This window comes from Plasmodium inui (genome assembly GCF_000524495.1).
Source record: "Plasmodium inui San Antonio 1 unplaced genomic scaffold supercont1.4, whole genome shotgun sequence".
Taxonomy (NCBI): Eukaryota; Apicomplexa; class Aconoidasida; order Haemosporida; family Plasmodiidae; genus Plasmodium; species Plasmodium inui.
The window spans coordinates 816959-834643 of NW_008481838.1; the positions used below are offsets into that span (position 1 = coordinate 816959).

General features: G+C 42.8%; 4 protein-coding genes across 4 annotated transcripts; 1 reads left to right on the forward strand and 3 right to left on the reverse strand.

Annotated features, from left to right (window-relative positions):
* Window positions 1-822: 822 nt before the first annotated feature.
* C922_01348 (hypothetical protein) lies at window positions 823-3744 on the reverse strand (the record flags this gene model as incomplete). Its single annotated transcript, XM_008816954.1, has 1 exon — window positions 823-3744. One exon carries the CDS (start codon window positions 3742-3744, stop codon window positions 823-825), a length of 2922 nt encoding a protein of 973 aa, XP_008815176.1.
* A 2015-nt stretch (window positions 3745-5759) lies between these two features.
* On the reverse strand, window positions 5760-11516 carry C922_01349 (hypothetical protein; the record flags this gene model as incomplete). Its single annotated transcript, XM_008816955.1, has 1 exon — window positions 5760-11516. The coding sequence occupies one exon, from the start codon at window positions 11514-11516 to the stop codon at window positions 5760-5762; it is 5757 nt and encodes a 1918-aa protein (XP_008815177.1).
* A 1450-nt stretch (window positions 11517-12966) lies between these two features.
* C922_01350 (adenosylhomocysteinase) lies at window positions 12967-14400 on the forward strand (the record flags this gene model as incomplete). Its single annotated transcript, XM_008816956.1, has 1 exon — window positions 12967-14400. One exon carries the CDS (start codon window positions 12967-12969, stop codon window positions 14398-14400), a length of 1434 nt encoding a protein of 477 aa, XP_008815178.1.
* Window positions 14401-15288: 888 nt separating this feature from the next.
* On the reverse strand, window positions 15289-17297 carry C922_01351 (hypothetical protein; the record flags this gene model as incomplete). The annotated part of the gene is made up of 2 exons (XM_008816957.1): window positions 15289-16912; window positions 17131-17297. The coding sequence occupies 2 exons, from the start codon at window positions 17295-17297 to the stop codon at window positions 15289-15291; spliced, it is 1791 nt and encodes a 596-aa protein (XP_008815179.1).
* Between the last annotated feature and the right edge of the window lie 388 nt (window positions 17298-17685).

A 17685-nucleotide genomic window follows, 5' to 3' on the forward strand; every position in this document is an offset into this window, starting at 1 on the left:
AACGTACAAGCGTACTTTTACATGTGACTGTTAAGGATTGCGCCATGTGGGCTTTGACGAAACATTACCTTGAGAAAAATATGCCTTACGGCTCGCCTCTAGGCGAAGAAAATGGTATCAAAATGGGATGCGACAAAATAGCAATGTTAGCTTGAGTACACATGTAGCATTGTGCATGTTTGCACGTACGCACTCGTAGGCTGGAAAGAAAACATGCAGTAAGTCATCACATAAAAACGACAATATAAAGGTGCAATTAATTTGAGGTCAATGTTAATTAGCACGTCATGGTTGGGATTACCCCTTTTGCGACGTAAATATCTGTGCATTCATTTAGGGAGAGAAATATGAACAAAAAAAAAAAAAATCGCATTCGGCAGCTTTTGGAATAGGAAATCAAAACGTTAGCATTATAGCAGCAATTGTATAATTTTTTTTTTTCTCTCTTTCAGGGAATTATTCATATGTATTATTCATACGCCAATTTTCGCGCGCATAATAATATATTCAAGAAATATAGCTTCACCCATTTGACATTTAGAAAAAGGTCACCAAGGTTACATATCCACTATTGAGGAAGGAAAAAAAAAATGCAATAAAGTAAAAATAAAGGGCGAATGGCAAAAATTAAAAAAGCAAAGTTTCGACGGACGGAAAAAAAAAGAGCAACCAATGAGCCAGCAGTGACGAGTGCGCGCAGGCACGGAGGGGGGGGGGAGAGGCCATCACCCCGCACCGGCGGTTTAGGTATAGTAACACGATAAGTACATACATAGGTATATACTTATGTATACACGTTCACAGGGCAAGAGCCGCGCGGGACTAGAGCTTCCTTTTGCGCGTGTAGCAAGACCTGTCCCGTCTTTGCAAAATGAACTTCTCAATGTTGGTCCAGAATTTATTAACGGCGAGGTAATCCTCCTTCCTCTTGTCCCGACTGAGTCTGATGATATCGACATTGCCACCTGTCAACAAATCGGACGGTATTATAACATCATTGAACATAAAAAAAAATGATTTGAATGGCTGGAAGAGCGCAGTAGGAATTTCGAACGGGTATTCATTTAAAATGTTTTTTAGCGACTCCTTCGATTTTATGATAACTGCAATGACACACTTCCAGTCCGTTTCGGTCAATTTCGAAATTTGATCATTTTCGATGAAGGAAAATTTTATGCTTTTTTTCTTGTTAAACATTTTGTGAATGATGGGTATGGAATTGTACGGCCCCGCTGTGCCGTCACCCCCACTACCTGTGACATGAGTCCCTTTCCGATTGGAGCCAGAGTTTTCCAAACGGTTATGCACAAAAAACGATTCCACATTGTTCCTATTAATTATGTGGTTGCTGCTCTCTTTTTCTATCAATATAATGGGTCTCTTCTTATACGTTAAGTGAATTTCGTCGATAAGTTTTAACGATTTTTTTTCCACCCCTGTTTTCATATGACCATCATCAATGATGATGTTTTTCTTGATTCCATTTATGTATACATTTTTTATATTACTCTTGTTGAGAAGCTCTCGTTCGAAAAGGTTATATATGCGACTGAAGTCACTGGAGTTTTTTCCTATCTGGTCATACGCGTCCTGCATGTTAACTTCTTTAAGGAGTACCGACTTGGTGATTTCTTCATTCGCCGTGACCTGCTCGTCTGATAATTTCATCTTCGAGATGGTTTTCCGGTCAAGTTTGCTTCTTACTACTGCGCAGTTGTTTTCTGTGAATGGAAAATTATTTTTCTGGTCGTCTTTTCCGTCCATTTGAGCGACATCTCCACCTGTGGTGACCGCCTCTTGCTGTACCACATCGGGAAGGAAGTCTTCCGGATCGGATAAGAATAATTCCTCTGGGGGGAGCGGACAACCTGCCTCGGCATTCATCCCCCAATAGAGATTCTCCTTAAGCGAAAAGTCATTAACAAAATTATGAACGAAGTTGACCAGTGCCCTATTTGCATCGTAGCACTGTTTGTCACGTACGACTTGCACATACTGAGCCAGCGAATGGTGAAAGAAAATTATCTTATCGTGATCATTGAAATTTTGGACCATTTCTAGGGGGATAAATTGGCCAACCAAAAATTTCGCATCTTCTACATCCACTGAATGGCCATTTGGACAATGAACATCGGATTGGTCGCCGCCCTCATTGGTTGAATGTTTTCCCTCTTCATTGTATTCATTAAGGCTCAAATCGAGATCCAGCATGTCGTAATCTGCAAAATTTTTGTACAAATCCCCCTTCTGATAAATATCTGTGTAGTTATGCTTGGAGTACCTTGTCAGAAAATCGTTACAGGTGGACAAAACCATGTGCTGGTCATTTTCCATAAATTTTATGTAATCCCTGTGAAACTTGTGGACAATTAATTTTACACACTGATCAATTTGCGTTTCATTTTGTGTGTTCCCAAAATAAGTGTTTTTTAAAACAGAATATAAATTCACATTTTGGAGAAAAACGTTTTTAAAAAAATTGTCTTTTCCGAAGTAATGCTTAATCATGTTTTGCAGGCTGTTGTCAGGGGTGTCCTCATGGTGGTTACTTTTATTTTGCCCATCCTTTTCACGACTTTGATTCTTTGTTGTTTTATTCTTCCTATCATGGGGGTTACCCACTTGTGTTGCTTCCTCTATTGGAACTTCTTCCCCAGTTTGGGCAACTTCCATCGGAGAATTCCCTCCTGAATGGTCTTTCCTATTCGCTGGGTGTGTGACATCCACTCTGAAGAAGTCATAATTGTTGTTCGCATCGTTCGCAAATTCCTCCATGGCGTTAACTTCGTTACAATTGAAATAGATTAACGGGTCGTACTCTTGGGAGGGGATATCACTCTGCAAGAAGTTGTAACCTCCCATTCTTTCCCAGAGGTCGATTTCACTGGGGATATGTCTGCTTTGTGGGCTCTCCTTCGCCACATAAAGGATTAGTGCGTTGTCCATTTTTTCTGTGTCACATACGGTTCTTATGCTATCGAAGGAGACGAAATTTTCCTTCGCAACAGGGTTGGCAGTACCTCTGTTGAGATCACTGCTGCTTTTTTCGTGATATGGGGGCTTTCTGTGAACCCCAGTTTGGATGCCTTCCTCTTTTTGAAGTTCCCCCCCTTCTCGCTTCCTCTTCCGGTGGCCAGGGCTAAATGTTTCTCCCCCTCCCTCCCTCTGTTTCGCCCCCGTTGGGGCACCTTTTGCACTACTTCCTTTTACATAGCCCTCTTGATTCCCCTTCTCATCCCCATGTTCATCCCCATTTTGATTCCCCTTTTCATTGCCATCTTCGCTATCCCTGTCCACGTCCCCCACGACGTCCAAATGAAAGAGGTCCACCTTTATGCCCTGATCCTTATCTTCCACGTCCACATAGTCATGCAAATCCAGAATTTTCTTCAAATCATACACAAAAAAATTTACTTTAATTTCGTCATTATCTTCATTGTCTTCGATAATTTTAATAATTTTGCTTTTCTCAAGTATGCTTATATATTTATAGCCAATAGAATTTATGTATGAAAAGGTGTAGTTACTCTTGGGCAGGCACAGGAATAGGTAAATGTCCCCTACATTGTACTTTTCTTTCTTCCTGCTTTCAATTCCACAGAGGATATTTGAATGTATGTAAAAGTTTTCCTTTTCGAAAAGTATGATATCTCTTTGATCTTTCTTCACGAATTTGATGTACTCCTTCTCCTCGCTGAGGAACTTCTTCATCAGGATTTTTAAGTTGAGTTGTTCGCTCCCCATTCTGTGTTCTGGTGTGGTTACTCCGGATATTGGGGGAGGAGAGGGGCCGCTTCACTCGTCACTCGGGATGGCTGGTGCTTGATGCGTCACGCGTCGTGGGCACATTGCTTATCGATCGTCATTGCACATACTTAAGCTTGTCATGCATCGGAACTGATTGCCTTGCTTCTCTGTTGTACTCCTGAGTAGTGTCACTCGGACGGGAAGAAGGCCTCCTCCTTTTTCTCCTTTTTCCATTTGGTCATCACCTGCGTTTTCCTGCGCAGATCTGCCAGCCTCCACAAGACGACTTTGGGCGCGCTCGTATACCTGCCGCGTTGCGTGCACTCTTGGCATGTCCCTTATGGGTACGCACAAACACGCATCAGGGATCACATGCGTAAGCGTCAGGCGCATTTCCGATCGACTCAATGCGGCTGGCCGTTGTGACTACTAATTATGCTTGCGCGTGGCGGCTACTATTTTGGCTTGTGCGTGGTGATTACTAGTTAAGCTTCCACGTTATGGTTGTGCGCACGGGCTCTACGCTGGCGCTGCGGGAATCCCCCCCCCCTGCCCGTATGGAGAACTCACAAGGGGGAAAAAAGTTATCCGCTTTTTGCAGGCGAACGTGGCGTGAAGGAGACGCAAAAGAGGCACAAAGATGGCACAATAATGGCATAAAAATGGCATAAAAATAGCACAAAAATCGCGTAAAAATAAGGCAAAATTACAGCGAACAGATGGTGCGAAAGACATTGCTCAAAAAAATGCGACACGCCCCGTGCGCTGCTGATGCGCTGCATCACATAAATGCTTACTGCTGAAGAGTTCTGCCCCTACAGGAAAAGGTATATAGAGGCACTATTTGAGCGGGACTCCAAATGGTGCCATGTTAACACTGCTTTCTTTTGAGCATTACACCTCATAAGGGGCTACCTTTCGGGGGCCAAACCTTCACATCCCACACTGTACACGCCAATTCGAGCGAACCGAGCGGGGAAGGAAACAAAAATGTATGCTGAAATGATCTACGGTTTTGTGTCGTGTCGGATTGAAGTGCTACGGACCTTCAGCTTTAGCATAACGTGTAGGTATATTGTGTTAAGTGTGACCAAAGTGACAATTGTTGGAGCGCTATACTTGATGGTATTTCCCCGTGTTCGTATTACCAATATGGGGGGATGAAATGGGATTCCTTTTTTTTTTTTTCTTTTTTTTTCGTCCACATTCCCCGAGTGGCTCTCTTCCCGTCCGCTTATTAAAGCGAAAAAGATGCCACACATCGGACCAATTTTGTAAACCCACATGCGGAATGCCAACACTTACGGAGCAGTAATTCGCGCCGGTGGGCCACCACAAAAGGAGAGGAGGCAGAATATCGCCATTGGGAGGAGGAACTTTCCACTGTGCGAAAAACGGCCATACAAATAACCACGCTTCTAGGACTTAACTACAGATGGGAAAAAAAAAAAAATTAACAAAACGATTGAACACAATGGAAGTTATGTGGTTAATCGAGTGTCCACTTTTTCATAGTAGGGTCAATAAACAAGGCAACAAATGGAATTAAAAAAATGGGAAGGGAAAAGTAACGAAAAGAGGCAAAAATGATTTGTCGAGAAAGTACACGCAGAGGGGTGTCTTCCACCAAGCGTGGGTGGGGTGCGCCTCTTAACGTGAACAAAAAAAAAAAAAGGAAGACCATCCTTGGTAAATAATACCTACGTAGTTGCGGCTAGACTGCCTAGGGGGGGTCATCTCAGACGCCTCACATCGGCAGTACAGCTTACAACTCCATGTAGGGCTCCATGTGGAACTCCCTTTTATCGCCCTCAAGCATAACGCAAAAGAAAAAAGGGCGGAACAAACAATCCGGTGAGAAAGAATTGACAAAAAAAAAGGAAATATCATAATTGTGTGAGTAGTTATGCGAATAAATTATTGAGGGGGAAAAGCGCGGGGGAGAAGAGGAAACCACTTCGCGTGAAGAGGAAAGTGGACCCACGTGTCTCGCTTCGCACACGCGACGCACCTCACTTGAACAAGGAGTCGACGTCGAAGTCGTCGGGCATGTCCAGCTGACTCATGGCGGACAGTACCTCCTCCTTCGAAATGTTGTGCCTCTTAACCAAATCTTTTAAATCATGGATAGTAACGCTGTTGGGGTCAAAATTCTTCTTAGCATTGGGGTCGTATAGAGCATTGTACCCTTTTATAACGTCCTTGATATCTTCCTTCACATTTTCAGGGGCATCAGCATTTAACAATTCGTGGTGGTCTACCTTTTCGAAGTTTTTTCTCATATTTTTATTTATCCACAGGACGAATTCATCGAAACTTTTTATGGCATCATTGTCTTCACTTCGAGATAGGGTCCTCTCCACCAGATCGTCCTCGTTGTTCCTTTTCTGTAAGCTATGTTCCAGAATGGCCAGAGCCCTCTTTGACGAACATGCTTTGCTATTAACGAGTAGGTCATACAAATGCCCACTATTATTTTTTGTGGAGTAGACCAAAATTTTTTGATTTTCGAGCTCCGTCAAAGCATTAATCCATTCCTCGTTCATCTCGTTAAATGCAATGGGGAATTCCTTTTTTTTAATCACATACTGGATGTATCTATACATATAATTAAGGTAAATACTTTTGAGGTCGTTTGGTTCGAAATACAATTCCATTGCGGGGTCTCTGCTTGGCGTTGTAGGGTCTGTACTCGCCATTGCAGCGTCGGTACTTGGCGTAGCGGTGTCTGTACTCGCCGTTGCAGGGTCTGCACTTGGCGTAGCGGTGCCATCCGATTGCTCATTTTTTTCTTTTTTCTCACTCACCTCCGGTGTGTAGTATTTCATGGCATTCAGCTTGTCGTACGTGTATAGGTATTCCTCCAGACACTTTTGCACGTCTGCTTTGTCATTATATTTAGCTTTTCGAAACTCTATGATTTCTTTGAACATTTCTTCATGGTTGTAGTTTGCGATTCGGTCGATCATATTGTCGATATCCATTTTGTCCTTCTCCGCCATGAATTCTTCTTTCTGTAGTGGAGAAGGGGTTGCTCCCGGGGTTGTGAAGTGGGTTGGAAGGGGCCCGACCTGGTGGTTTTCCTTCTTCTCTGGGTGTTCCCCCTCTAGGTGTTTCTCCTCTCTGTGTTTCTTCTCTGCGTGATTCTTATCTGTGTGCTTCTCCTCTATGTGCTTCTCCTCTATGTGCTCCTCCCCTGTGTGCTCGTCGCCAAAGTCGAAGGTCACTTTAGTGTCCCCTCCCTGGAAACAATTGGCATACTTGAAAACGACGGGCAGGTAGGCGCTCTTGAAGTCCTTCTTCAAGTAGAGCTTATTTTCCCTCTCGATTTTGTTATCATTGTAGAAGTAGAAAATATCGGCCATTTCTTTGAGTAATACGTTGGCCAGAATATTGACTGAATAGACATTGTCATTGATTAAAATTTTGGGACTTTCAAACGAGTTGACAAAATTCAAGTGCGTGGAAAGAGTTTCGTCATTTTTGACGAACTCGATTTGGACATTCTTTATTTTGTCTCCAAATATTTCTTTGTTGAAAAAGTGAAACAGGTTCTGCGTGACGGTGGATCTGTTTAGCTCTGTTGTTGAGCCACACTTCTTCTTCTCAGAGTCGTATAGGAAAATGAGCTCGTCAATTTTCTCCTTCGGTTTTGTGTCCTGGGTGCCACTTTCAAATTCGCTGACCGATTTCGTCTTGTTGGGGAAAATGTCAGATATCAAATTGATGAGAGTCCCAAATATATCTTCCTTCTTGATTAAGTTGATTAAAATAATTTTCTCCTTTAGCTTCTCAAAGTAATATTCAATCGAGCTTACGTTTTCGTTGTACATTGTAAAAATGAGATTATTGTTGGACGACTTGAGCTCTTCTAGTCTTTTATAGTACACAATTTCGCATGCATATTTGCATTTGTTCATAACTAGGTCAATTTCATTTGAGTTCATGTTTAGTAACACCTTTATGCCCTTCTGGAAAACCTTAAACAGATTTATGTAGTTATTTGTGAATAACGCGGAGGCGATGTGTTTGATGGGGATTTTCTTCTCCTTCCATGTCTCTTTGCAGTCATCCCTTTTTATGGCACTTTTAATGATTTCCATGATTCTTTTTTTGTCTATGTTTGCTCCTTTCAGTTTTAGGAAGAAGTTATTTAGGCTGTTATAATGCTCTACACCTTTCAGCAGCTCCAGCTCTTGGCTATTCAGGTACGAGTCCAGGTTGATCGTCTCATCTAGGAAGAAGGGCCACTGGTTGTATTCGACCACAAACCGAATGAATTGCTTTATTCTATTCATTTTGACGTAGTTGAAGATGTCCACATGTTCGTCGTCCACAGGCTGGTCATCTGTTTGCTCCTCGGCTAGGGGCTCTCCTGCGCTATCCACCTCTTTGATGTTGTCCAAGTTGATCTTTTCTGGGTCGATGTTCTCCTCTTCCGCATCTAGGTGATTCATCTCTTCCTCGTCTGGCTCTTCATCTTCCAGAAATTCCTCCTCCATCTTGGTGTCATCCTTTCCGTGGTTCCTTCCCGATCTATCACTTCCCCTTTCAGTGCTGTTCCCCTGCGTAGTTGACTCATCGTGCGGACCCCCCTCCTTTTTCATCTTGCTCTTGGCCTCCCTGACGGTCGAGTTGTCCGTGTTCCCTCCATACTTGTGCACGTAGGTGGTGTACTTCTCATACACATTGAGGCACTCGTCCAGGATGACCCTGGAGAGCACGAACGAGTTACTAACATCGTTGTGCACATAAATAACTACATCATTCGATACGTAATCAAAATTGTAATCGTAAAAACTTAGCCCAGCTATTTTGTCCGTAAATTTTATTACGACATTGTTTGGTAAGTCAAAACGGAAAAGGTACTTGGTGTAGTAGTTCAAAAAATAGTAGGCGATCTCTTCTCTATTTTTTCGCGTCAACATAATATTGCTTTTCATGGGGTAGGCAACTTTTAAATTATTCATCACGTAATCCATTTTGTTAATGTTCATATTTTCATCGTAGATGCTGACATCTTTGTATATATCTGTAATGACGTCTGTCTGTAGGATTCTTTTAAAGAAGTACTTCTCCTTCGTCCTGGTCTTCCTGATGTTTCGGAAGAGTTCCCCTATGACCACCATCATTTGCAGCGTCATGATGTTGTTGGTCGTTTCTACCTTTTCGTTTTTTTCATACTTTTTTAAAAGGCTCTCCACATCTTCATTTTCGTTACCGCTTTCGTGTAAAAAACGCATGCATGCGTACGTCAGGGCGTTATGTACGTAAGTTAAGTCGAACTCGTTTAGCTGCTTTAGCTTTTCGATCCCCTGCGTTAGAAGCTTCGTGGAATTGTTCACATCGCACAGGAAAAGGGAAGACGAAAATTCGTTCAGCGGTATTCTGAACCGCTGCAGTGCTGGGTTGTTCTCCTTCAATTGGTAAGAGGGCCCTGGGTTGGTTTTACTAGGGTCTGCTCTTACTCTTAGCGCGGTCCTGCTTTCTGCCTCGCCCGCTTCGGGGTTCGTGACGTCCGCGGGTGTACCCCACAGGTGGGCGACGTTTTTCTTCCTGTACACGTTGGTGGCCATCTGGATGGCTCGGTTGATGTCGCTGGTGACGTTCGATTTGAGGAGCAGCATTGTGAGGTCGTCCTGGTCGGGCTCGTCATCGTCCAGGGGGGGGGCATCCGGGGGGAAGTCGTCCAGATTGGCCACTCCCCGGTTGGTGGTGCTCACAGTGGTTCCGCTGACATTGATTCCGCTGACATCGGTGCCGCTCCCATTACCGCTGACATTGGAGGTGCTCACATTGGTGTCCTCCACGATGCCCTCTTCGGGGCAAAACGAAAGCTCCCTGTTGTATTCTAAAGGACGGAATATCTTATTGTCATACCCATTGATATCCTTAACGTAGGAGTAAAAGATAGCTGCCTCCTCGTTGTCCAAATTGAGGTCGCCCAAATAGGGAGCATAAAAATGGAAATCGATATTCTCCAGCAAGCCAGCAATCCCGTGAACAAACTTGATAATTTTCTGTTTCTTCTCATCGATTTTTTTGGACATATTATAATTTTTTACTTCCTTGAAGGGTAAAATATCCACGCACAATAATTTCTGGTATTCATACATGACCTTTAAGATGGTGTAATTTAATAACAGGGGAGACGTTTTCAACGCAGAGTGAAACATAACATTGGGTAAGTTTAAAAAGTGTTTATTCCCAATTCGGTACATTTTCATATTTGGAATTTTCTTCAGTTTCTCCACTTTGTCAGTTACCCAAAAGAAATTTATCGAGTCAAAATTTGGCAGTTCATTGTTGAAAATTTTAAAATTAAAATAATTCCACATGTTCATTATATGTCTTTCTGCTTCTTCATTATTGTGTAAAACATACGGAGTTGAATAATTTATAATTTCCTTTTTCTTGGACAAATAATCTTCCAACTCTGTTTCTCTAATTTTGAACATTTCTTTCATTTTTTCTATGAAGTGTGTTAATATATTTATGATTTCTTCAAATTCGGATGCTAGCTCTATGTAAGTTTCGCTATTAATGATCTTGTTGCTTGCACTTGGCTCTACATTGGAGTCAGTCTCGATCTCCATTTCGTTGCTTAGTTTCACTTGGAATGTTTTGTATACTATTTTTAAAATGTAATTTTTGATATACCTCAGGATGAACATGAGGAAGATTTTATCGTCCAAGTTACTTTTCAGGTGTTGTCTATAGTAGTGATGCAAATGCTTGTGCATCGCCAGCTTGATGGATTCCGTTCCCTTTTCGAGGAAGTCGTTGAAGGCATCCTTCCCCATGTATATGGAACTGCGCAGCGACTCCGTCGGGAAAAGCATGTTCGCCCGCAGCGCGAAATTGATATCGGACAGCTGCCCCACTTGCTCTTCGCTGAGCACTGATTCCTCATAGGGGGCCCCGTCAGTGGCTGCGCTATTTTGCGTTACGCTATTTTGGGAAGGCCAGTCTCCACTCTTCTCGTCACAGCTGGTTGGTGGGTCTCTTGTCGCGTCTGTTGCCCCGTCTGTTGCCACTTCTCTGGCCGCTTCCCCCTTCCCTCCCACGAACATATCATAGGTCATTTTTCCGCTGAAATTTTTCGTCAGCGACTGACACGCTTGTTCGCTCTCCTTTTTGTTCAAAAATGGGACCAAACTGACGGAACACCTGTCAGTCAAGATGAAATCCCTTTTGTAAAAGTTAGAATTTACCTGATATATCTTATAGTACTTCTTTGTACTGACGCACTCGTGTGCTACGTCGTAGTAAAAGCAGTTTTCCTGCGAAAGTTGCAGTCGGTCACTCCATTGCTGAAACCTCATGTTTTCATTTATTTCTTCTTCGTTTAATATTTCCCCATTTAGGTACTCTTGTTTGTATTTTTTCCCTTCTACGATGGCGCCTCCCTTTCGGGGGGGTTTTCCCTGTTGCCAGCTCGACACATGATTATCCACGTCATCATTCCTTCTGCGTTGCTCCTCCAGAAAAACATTTTCTTCACCACTGGCTGAAGCGTTACTACCTTGCGTGTCCTCCCCATTTGGGGAGCTCCTCAATTTAAGGCGATCCTCTTTCTCTATTCTCCGCACAAAATGAAGACTGGGATTTATTTCATACTTGGAGGTGCTTTTCCAGATGGCTGGTTCGATAAAATTAAATGCATCGCTCAGTCTCTTAATTTTTATACCCGCATTTTGGGGAAGGACGTGAAGTAGAAGGAGGATTATGCTTGTTATGGTTGCAAGTGTGCGCGTGCGTTTTGACATTTTCTGCTTCGGCGTTGTTAGCGGCTACTAGGCTGCTGCTGTCACCGGGACCTCTTTCGCCTCTTCCGATTCGTGGCAGTTATGGGCTCCTCTGCGCTATTCGCGTGTGTAGCATTGGGGGCGACGGTGCAGGAAAGGCGATTGTTGCGGGAAATACGGGTGGGGATTTCTCCGGTGAACCATTTCTTCTTTACCTTACCAAAAAAGGTGAGAAAAAGAAAAAAAATCCTAAATTCGTTTAAACAAAGTACGGCCTTATCTAAACAACTGGCAAAGGAGTAAATCCCGCAGTGTGCCTTTCTTTGCCCTGTTTGTAAAAGAAACAAGGAAAAAAAAATATCGACTTGTAAAAGTTCCAATTTTCTGAACTGATATACGTTATTCCTCACATGGCAGCAAAGAACACACCCCTTTTGTTTGTTCCCCCGAAATGGCCTACTTTGCTCTGCTCCGAATTGGTTCCAAGCACTGTATAGGATTTATTAAATAGGCAAACTGTGTATACATATATATGCTGAATGCAGTGTTCATCCCCTGGTGGGTGCTCTTCTGTACATTATACATTCCTCCAGGGGGAAATCCTCCCAAGTGATTTCCCCTTTCCCTGGGGGGAGGAAAGGGGAACAAAAGGGTTGCCCGTAGCGTACCTGTGCCCATCCCACATGCATTAAATGTATTGCATTTTTCAGCCACACGCAGTTGTTTTATAAAATACGGCATCTGGCTATATCTTCGCGAGAAACGAAAGCGCGGAGTATACGCTCAGACCATTCTGTAATAGTTCTTCGTAAGTCTTAAATGCTTCCAATGTGTTGTGCTTTTCTATGTAGAGAAGATTAAAAAAAAAAAAAAGGTATATGTATAGAGTGACCCGACTGTTGGATGGGGCATTATTATACTCTTCCTCCATAGGTGCTAATATCCTCGAAACGGTCAACACATAGATTTTTTTTTTTTTTTTTTCTTTTTTGTCTTCGCCAAAGGTAAACTTTTTAAAACAACAAATTATACTACCCAAATACAAAGAGAAAAAACAACGCGCTTGACTTCACAACGCGATTAAGCGTACTTTACCAAATTCGCAGCATCACGAAAACGACGCTAATATCCCTCAATTTAGCGAGCGCTAAAAGTCGCTTGAGCAACTTCCTCACATTTTTCCACCAATAGGTATTTTTTTCCTTTTTTTTGTCCCCTACTGATGCTATCACTGTAGAATTCACACACGTTCGCACGTACATGTAGATCTGCCCCTTGTGTATGAATCTGCTGCGCGCTTATTTCTCCACACGAATGTTTTTTCTCTTCTCCATCGCGTAGATCCCCCAAGACAGCGGCCAAAAGAAGAAAAAAGAAAAAAAAGGCCACTTCATCATCAGTAACACTATCACAGAAGAAGCTGAAAAGGAATTTTTTTTTTGCTGAACACTCCGCCGCTTTCCCCCCCAACATGTGCGAAAACAAGAGCAAGGTAAAAGATTTGAGCTTAGCCCCCTTTGGGAAGCTCCAAATGCAGATCTCTGAAAATGAAATGCCAGGAATTATGACAATCCGAGAGGAGTACGAAAAGGTGAAGCCCCTTAAAGGTGCAAAAATAACTGGATGTTTACATATGACGGTTGAATGTGCACTGCTAATCGAGACGCTACAAAAGTTGGGAGCCCAAATAAGGTGGTGCTCATGCAACATATACTCGACAGTAGACTACGCAGCTGCCGCTGTGAGCACGTTGGAAAATGTAGTAGTGTTTGCCTGGAAAGGGGAAACATTAGAAGAGTATTGGTGGTGTGTAGAAAGTGCATTGACATGGGGAAATGAAGAAGGACCAGATCTCATCGTTGACGATGGTGGTGATGCAGTGCTGCTAGTACATAAAGGTGTCGAATATGAAAAGTTGTATGAAGAGAAGAAAACTTTACCTGACCCTGAGTCAGGAAAAAATGAAGAAGAAAAATGTTTCCTCCGTTTGTTAAAAAAGTCCATTCTTAAGAACCCCAAAAAATGGACAAACATTGCCAAGAAAATTATCGGAGTGTCTGAAGAGACTACAACAGGAGTGCTAAGATTGAAGAAGATGGAGAAAAATCATGAACTCCTTTTTACAGCCATAAATGTAAACGATGCAGTGACGAAACAGAAGTATGATAATATTTATGGCTGCAGACATTCCCTCCCAGATGGATTAATGCGCGCAACTGATTTCCTCATTTCAGGAAAAATTGTTGTGATATGTGGATTTGGAGATGTTGGCAAAGGTTGTGCTTCCTCTATGAAAGGCTTAGGTGCAAGAGTATACGTCACCGAAATTGACCCTATTTGTGCCATTCAAGCTGTTATGGAAGGCTTTAATGTAGTTACCCTAGACGAAATTGTAGAGAAAGCAGATTTTTTTATCACCTGTACAGGCAATGTTGATGTGATCAAACTAGAGCACCTAATGAGAATGAAAAACAATGCTGTGGTGGGAAACATTGGACATTTCGATGATGAAATACAAGTTAACGAACTTTTTAATTGTGAAGGAATACATATTGAGAATGTGAAGCCACAGGTTGATAGAGTAACTCTGCCAAATGGAAACAAAATTATCGTCCTTGCTAAGGGGAGACTTCTAAATCTTGGATGCGCTACTGGTCATCCTGCTTTTGTCATGTCCTTCTCCTTTTGTAATCAAGTTTTTGCACAACTAGACTTGTGGGAAAACAGAAACAGCTCCAAGTATCAGAACAAAGTGTACTTGTTGCCCAAGCAGCTCGATGAAAAGGTTGCCCTTTACCATTTGAAGAAACTCAATGCTTCTCTAACGAAGTTGGACGACAAGCAGTGCGAGTTCCTGGGCGTCACCAAAGGTGGCCCCTACAAGAGTGACTCCTATAGGTATTGACGGCGGGGTGCAATCCGTCATTGCACAGTCTTCCATTGTGCAGTAATCCATTGTGTAGTTTCCCAGCGCATTGCCGTTCCACCTCGAACCCCCGACACGGGACATCCAAACGGGTAATCGTTGCCCCATTGTTGCAGTTCACCATACCGTTCGTGGGTTCGCGAGGGAAGGCACAAACAGGTTAAAAAAGTATACTTATAACAAAAAAAAAAAAAAAAATATATACAAATAAGCACAACAAGCGGGTGAAGCGCGCGCGGAAAAGCAACGCAGTGGGGGCACAACCTACCGCGTAGACGTACTTACATCAGCATAGTATATCCACTTTCCACACGCGCCTTCCACACCCGCTTACCCACGAGAGCATCCCGGCACATGTACGTCCCCACCGGTGTCGCCTCAAATAAAAAAGATAAAAATTTGCCCATGAGAAATGGTCGCACAACCAAATTTGCAGTCGAGTGTATTTGGCCGTTTTTTACGCAGAAGAAAAAAATGCATGTGTTGCGTTTGCCGTTTGGCAGATTCGCTATGATTTTTGTTTTTTTTATTTGCTAGCCCCCCGGAAGATGACTCCGTTCCGGGTGGCGTTCGTACCTATGTGCTTCTGCACACGCATTTTTTGTGTATTTTCTGGCATGTGCCTTTTTTTAAGCGCATCTGGACATATCGTCTGACGGCGCTTTTATATGTACCTTGTGGCATGCAGATCCAGTGTACTTCTTGGGCATGCGCCCTCTCGCACGTGCGTGTGCAAAACCATATTTTAACTGTTCATCCTTAAACTGAGCTCCAAACACAAAGCAGCAGGCTGCGCACCGTCCCCCGGACGATGATATGGAATTTTTTTTCCTTTTTAACCTTCTAGTGATCCACACGGGACATGACTTAAACAAACCCTAGGGGCAACCCCAGCGATTCCATAATTTTCTCCTCCTCAAGCTTTTCCTTAAGCTTCCTATCAATTTCTTCCACTGTCTTAGTCTCCAATATTTCATCCTCATCGCTATCGGACATTTCCGCGCTTCCCAATTTGGTCCCCTTCTCAGTTTTTACGTCACTTCGTTTATCATTTGTATCTTCCACTTTATCTTCACTTTGGTCAAAATGTGAGATATTTTTATTTTTGATTTCCTCAACCCTTTCATAATGGCAATTGTCTCTTAGTTCTGTTCTTCTGTAACGTCCTCTTCTGTTTTCTGACCATCCATGTCCATCCCATTTATTCAAATGGCTGTTCTGTCCGTGATGATATCCTTGGTCATCTGCATCATTGGGATGACTATAATGTCTTCTGTGATATTTCCTGTTATGGTTATAATTGGCTTCATTCTCCTCGTCAGAAAAATTCAATTCTTTCCTTTTCCTTCCTCCATCTCGATCCCAGTCCCTGTCTCTATGCCTTTCTCTATACGGGTCTCTATGTTTGTCCATATGTCTGTAATTCCTTCGATACTGTATGGACCCTTCTCTCCCATCGTCGTCATCTTTTCTGTGGTGATATCTGTGAGATTCGTATCTGCTACTTTTCCCTCCTTCCCAGGCTCGCTCCTTGCTGCTATCGCTGCTACGCCCAAGATGGTGCGTATGTTCGTATCGACCTCCGCCCCTGTGTCCATGTGTACGAGCATGTCTGTCCTCCCATCTGTTCACTCGGTTATCCCCTTTATGTTCCCGATTTCCATCATCACTTTGGCTGTCCTCCGATCCTCTTGTATCGTATTTATCGCTACTTCTCTTTACCTTCTCAGACACGTCAATGTATTGAAGTTTGCTCAGGTCGCTATCGGAGGAAATCGATTCCTTTTCGTTTGCGTCAACGTCACTGTGTTCACAGCTGTTTTTTTTCTTCGGTGAATTGGTATTTTCCCCACCCTTCTGGGCATCATGTGTGTCGTCTTCTTCACTAGCGTTGTTATCCCCTTTCGATTTATTTTTCTTTTTTCCCTCTGTGCGGTGCTTCTTTGCCTTTTTTGCCTCCTTTGCTTCTTTTTTGTATTCCTTGGCTCGGCCATCATCATAGCTATCATAGTCGTCGTCGTCATCATCTCTTTTCCCCCTTTTACTCTTTTTATGAATTTTTTTTTTTCTTTCTTCTCTTTTTTTTCTGCTGGACCTTTTGGTGCCACTTTCGCGGGAACCTGTTCTGTTCGTGCGTTCGCTAAGCTGTGAATCAATAGTTTGGCTGGTATTGGAGCTTTCCTGTGAAGGGGCACTCGAAGAATCCCTGCTGGCGCCCTTTCTGATGGAAGTTGATCTGGCGGATCGTTTTCTTCGTCTTTTCTTTTGAGAAGATTCACGCGAAGGAGTTGGCGATTTGGATACCCTCGAATCATCGGAGGAAGATTGACTACTCGATTTGTTGCGCTTCTTACGAATATGCTCTTTTTTCTTATTTTCAGATTCTCCTTTTTTTTCTCTTTTTTTGTCATTCGTGGTTTTATCTTCACTCGCTATACCCTTTTTTGGGACCCATAGTCCTTTTTCGTTTTTCATTAGATTGTTACTTTTTCTGAAAATGGAATAGGGGACAAAAAAAAGGTGAATACAAAAAGGGTTTGCATAAGCATGTAGAGGTAAGTTTCGCTTATCAAGAGTGACAACGTTGTAACTGGACACATAGAGGGGGGAGGTCTGGCCAAAAGGGGGGTGGTTAACCAGACGATACGGACATAAGAGAAACAAAGCAAAGCATCTTTCTCCTCTTTTTCACTCAATTCTGTGTCATACCTCAGGTGTACGCTGCTATCATGTGCATCGCCGTCGTCTGCGGGGCCCCTCTTTTTCAATTTCACTAAGGAATGGGCGAAGTCCCAATTTCGATGTTTTATTAGCTCCGTATCATCCTGCTCCTTCAGAGACTTTTCCTGATTGTAAACGGGTACTAATTGGGGCATCTTAAGTTCAAGAAAATGCTGCACCTGGGTGTCTCTCCGAGGAGACTTTTCTTTATGATTCCCTCTGCTTTCTGACTTAGGAGCAGCCGCGGGAACATTTCATTATGCGGAAAAATCACGGGAAGGAAGGTTCCAATTCTGTGGGATATCATCGAATAGTGGGAATAACTCTATGTGAAATCTCTTCCCTTCCAAATGTGGTTCCTCCTCTCTGTGTGTTTCCTCTTTTACGACTCGATGGGACGAAAAAGGGAATAATTTAAAAAAAAAAAGAAAAATTCGAAATGGTGCAAAGGTAGGGCTACTTTTGTAAAATGAATTAAAAAAATGGGAAAAAAAAAAAGAAAAAAAGAGTTTACAAATTGCTTTTTGTAGCTTTCCTGTTAAT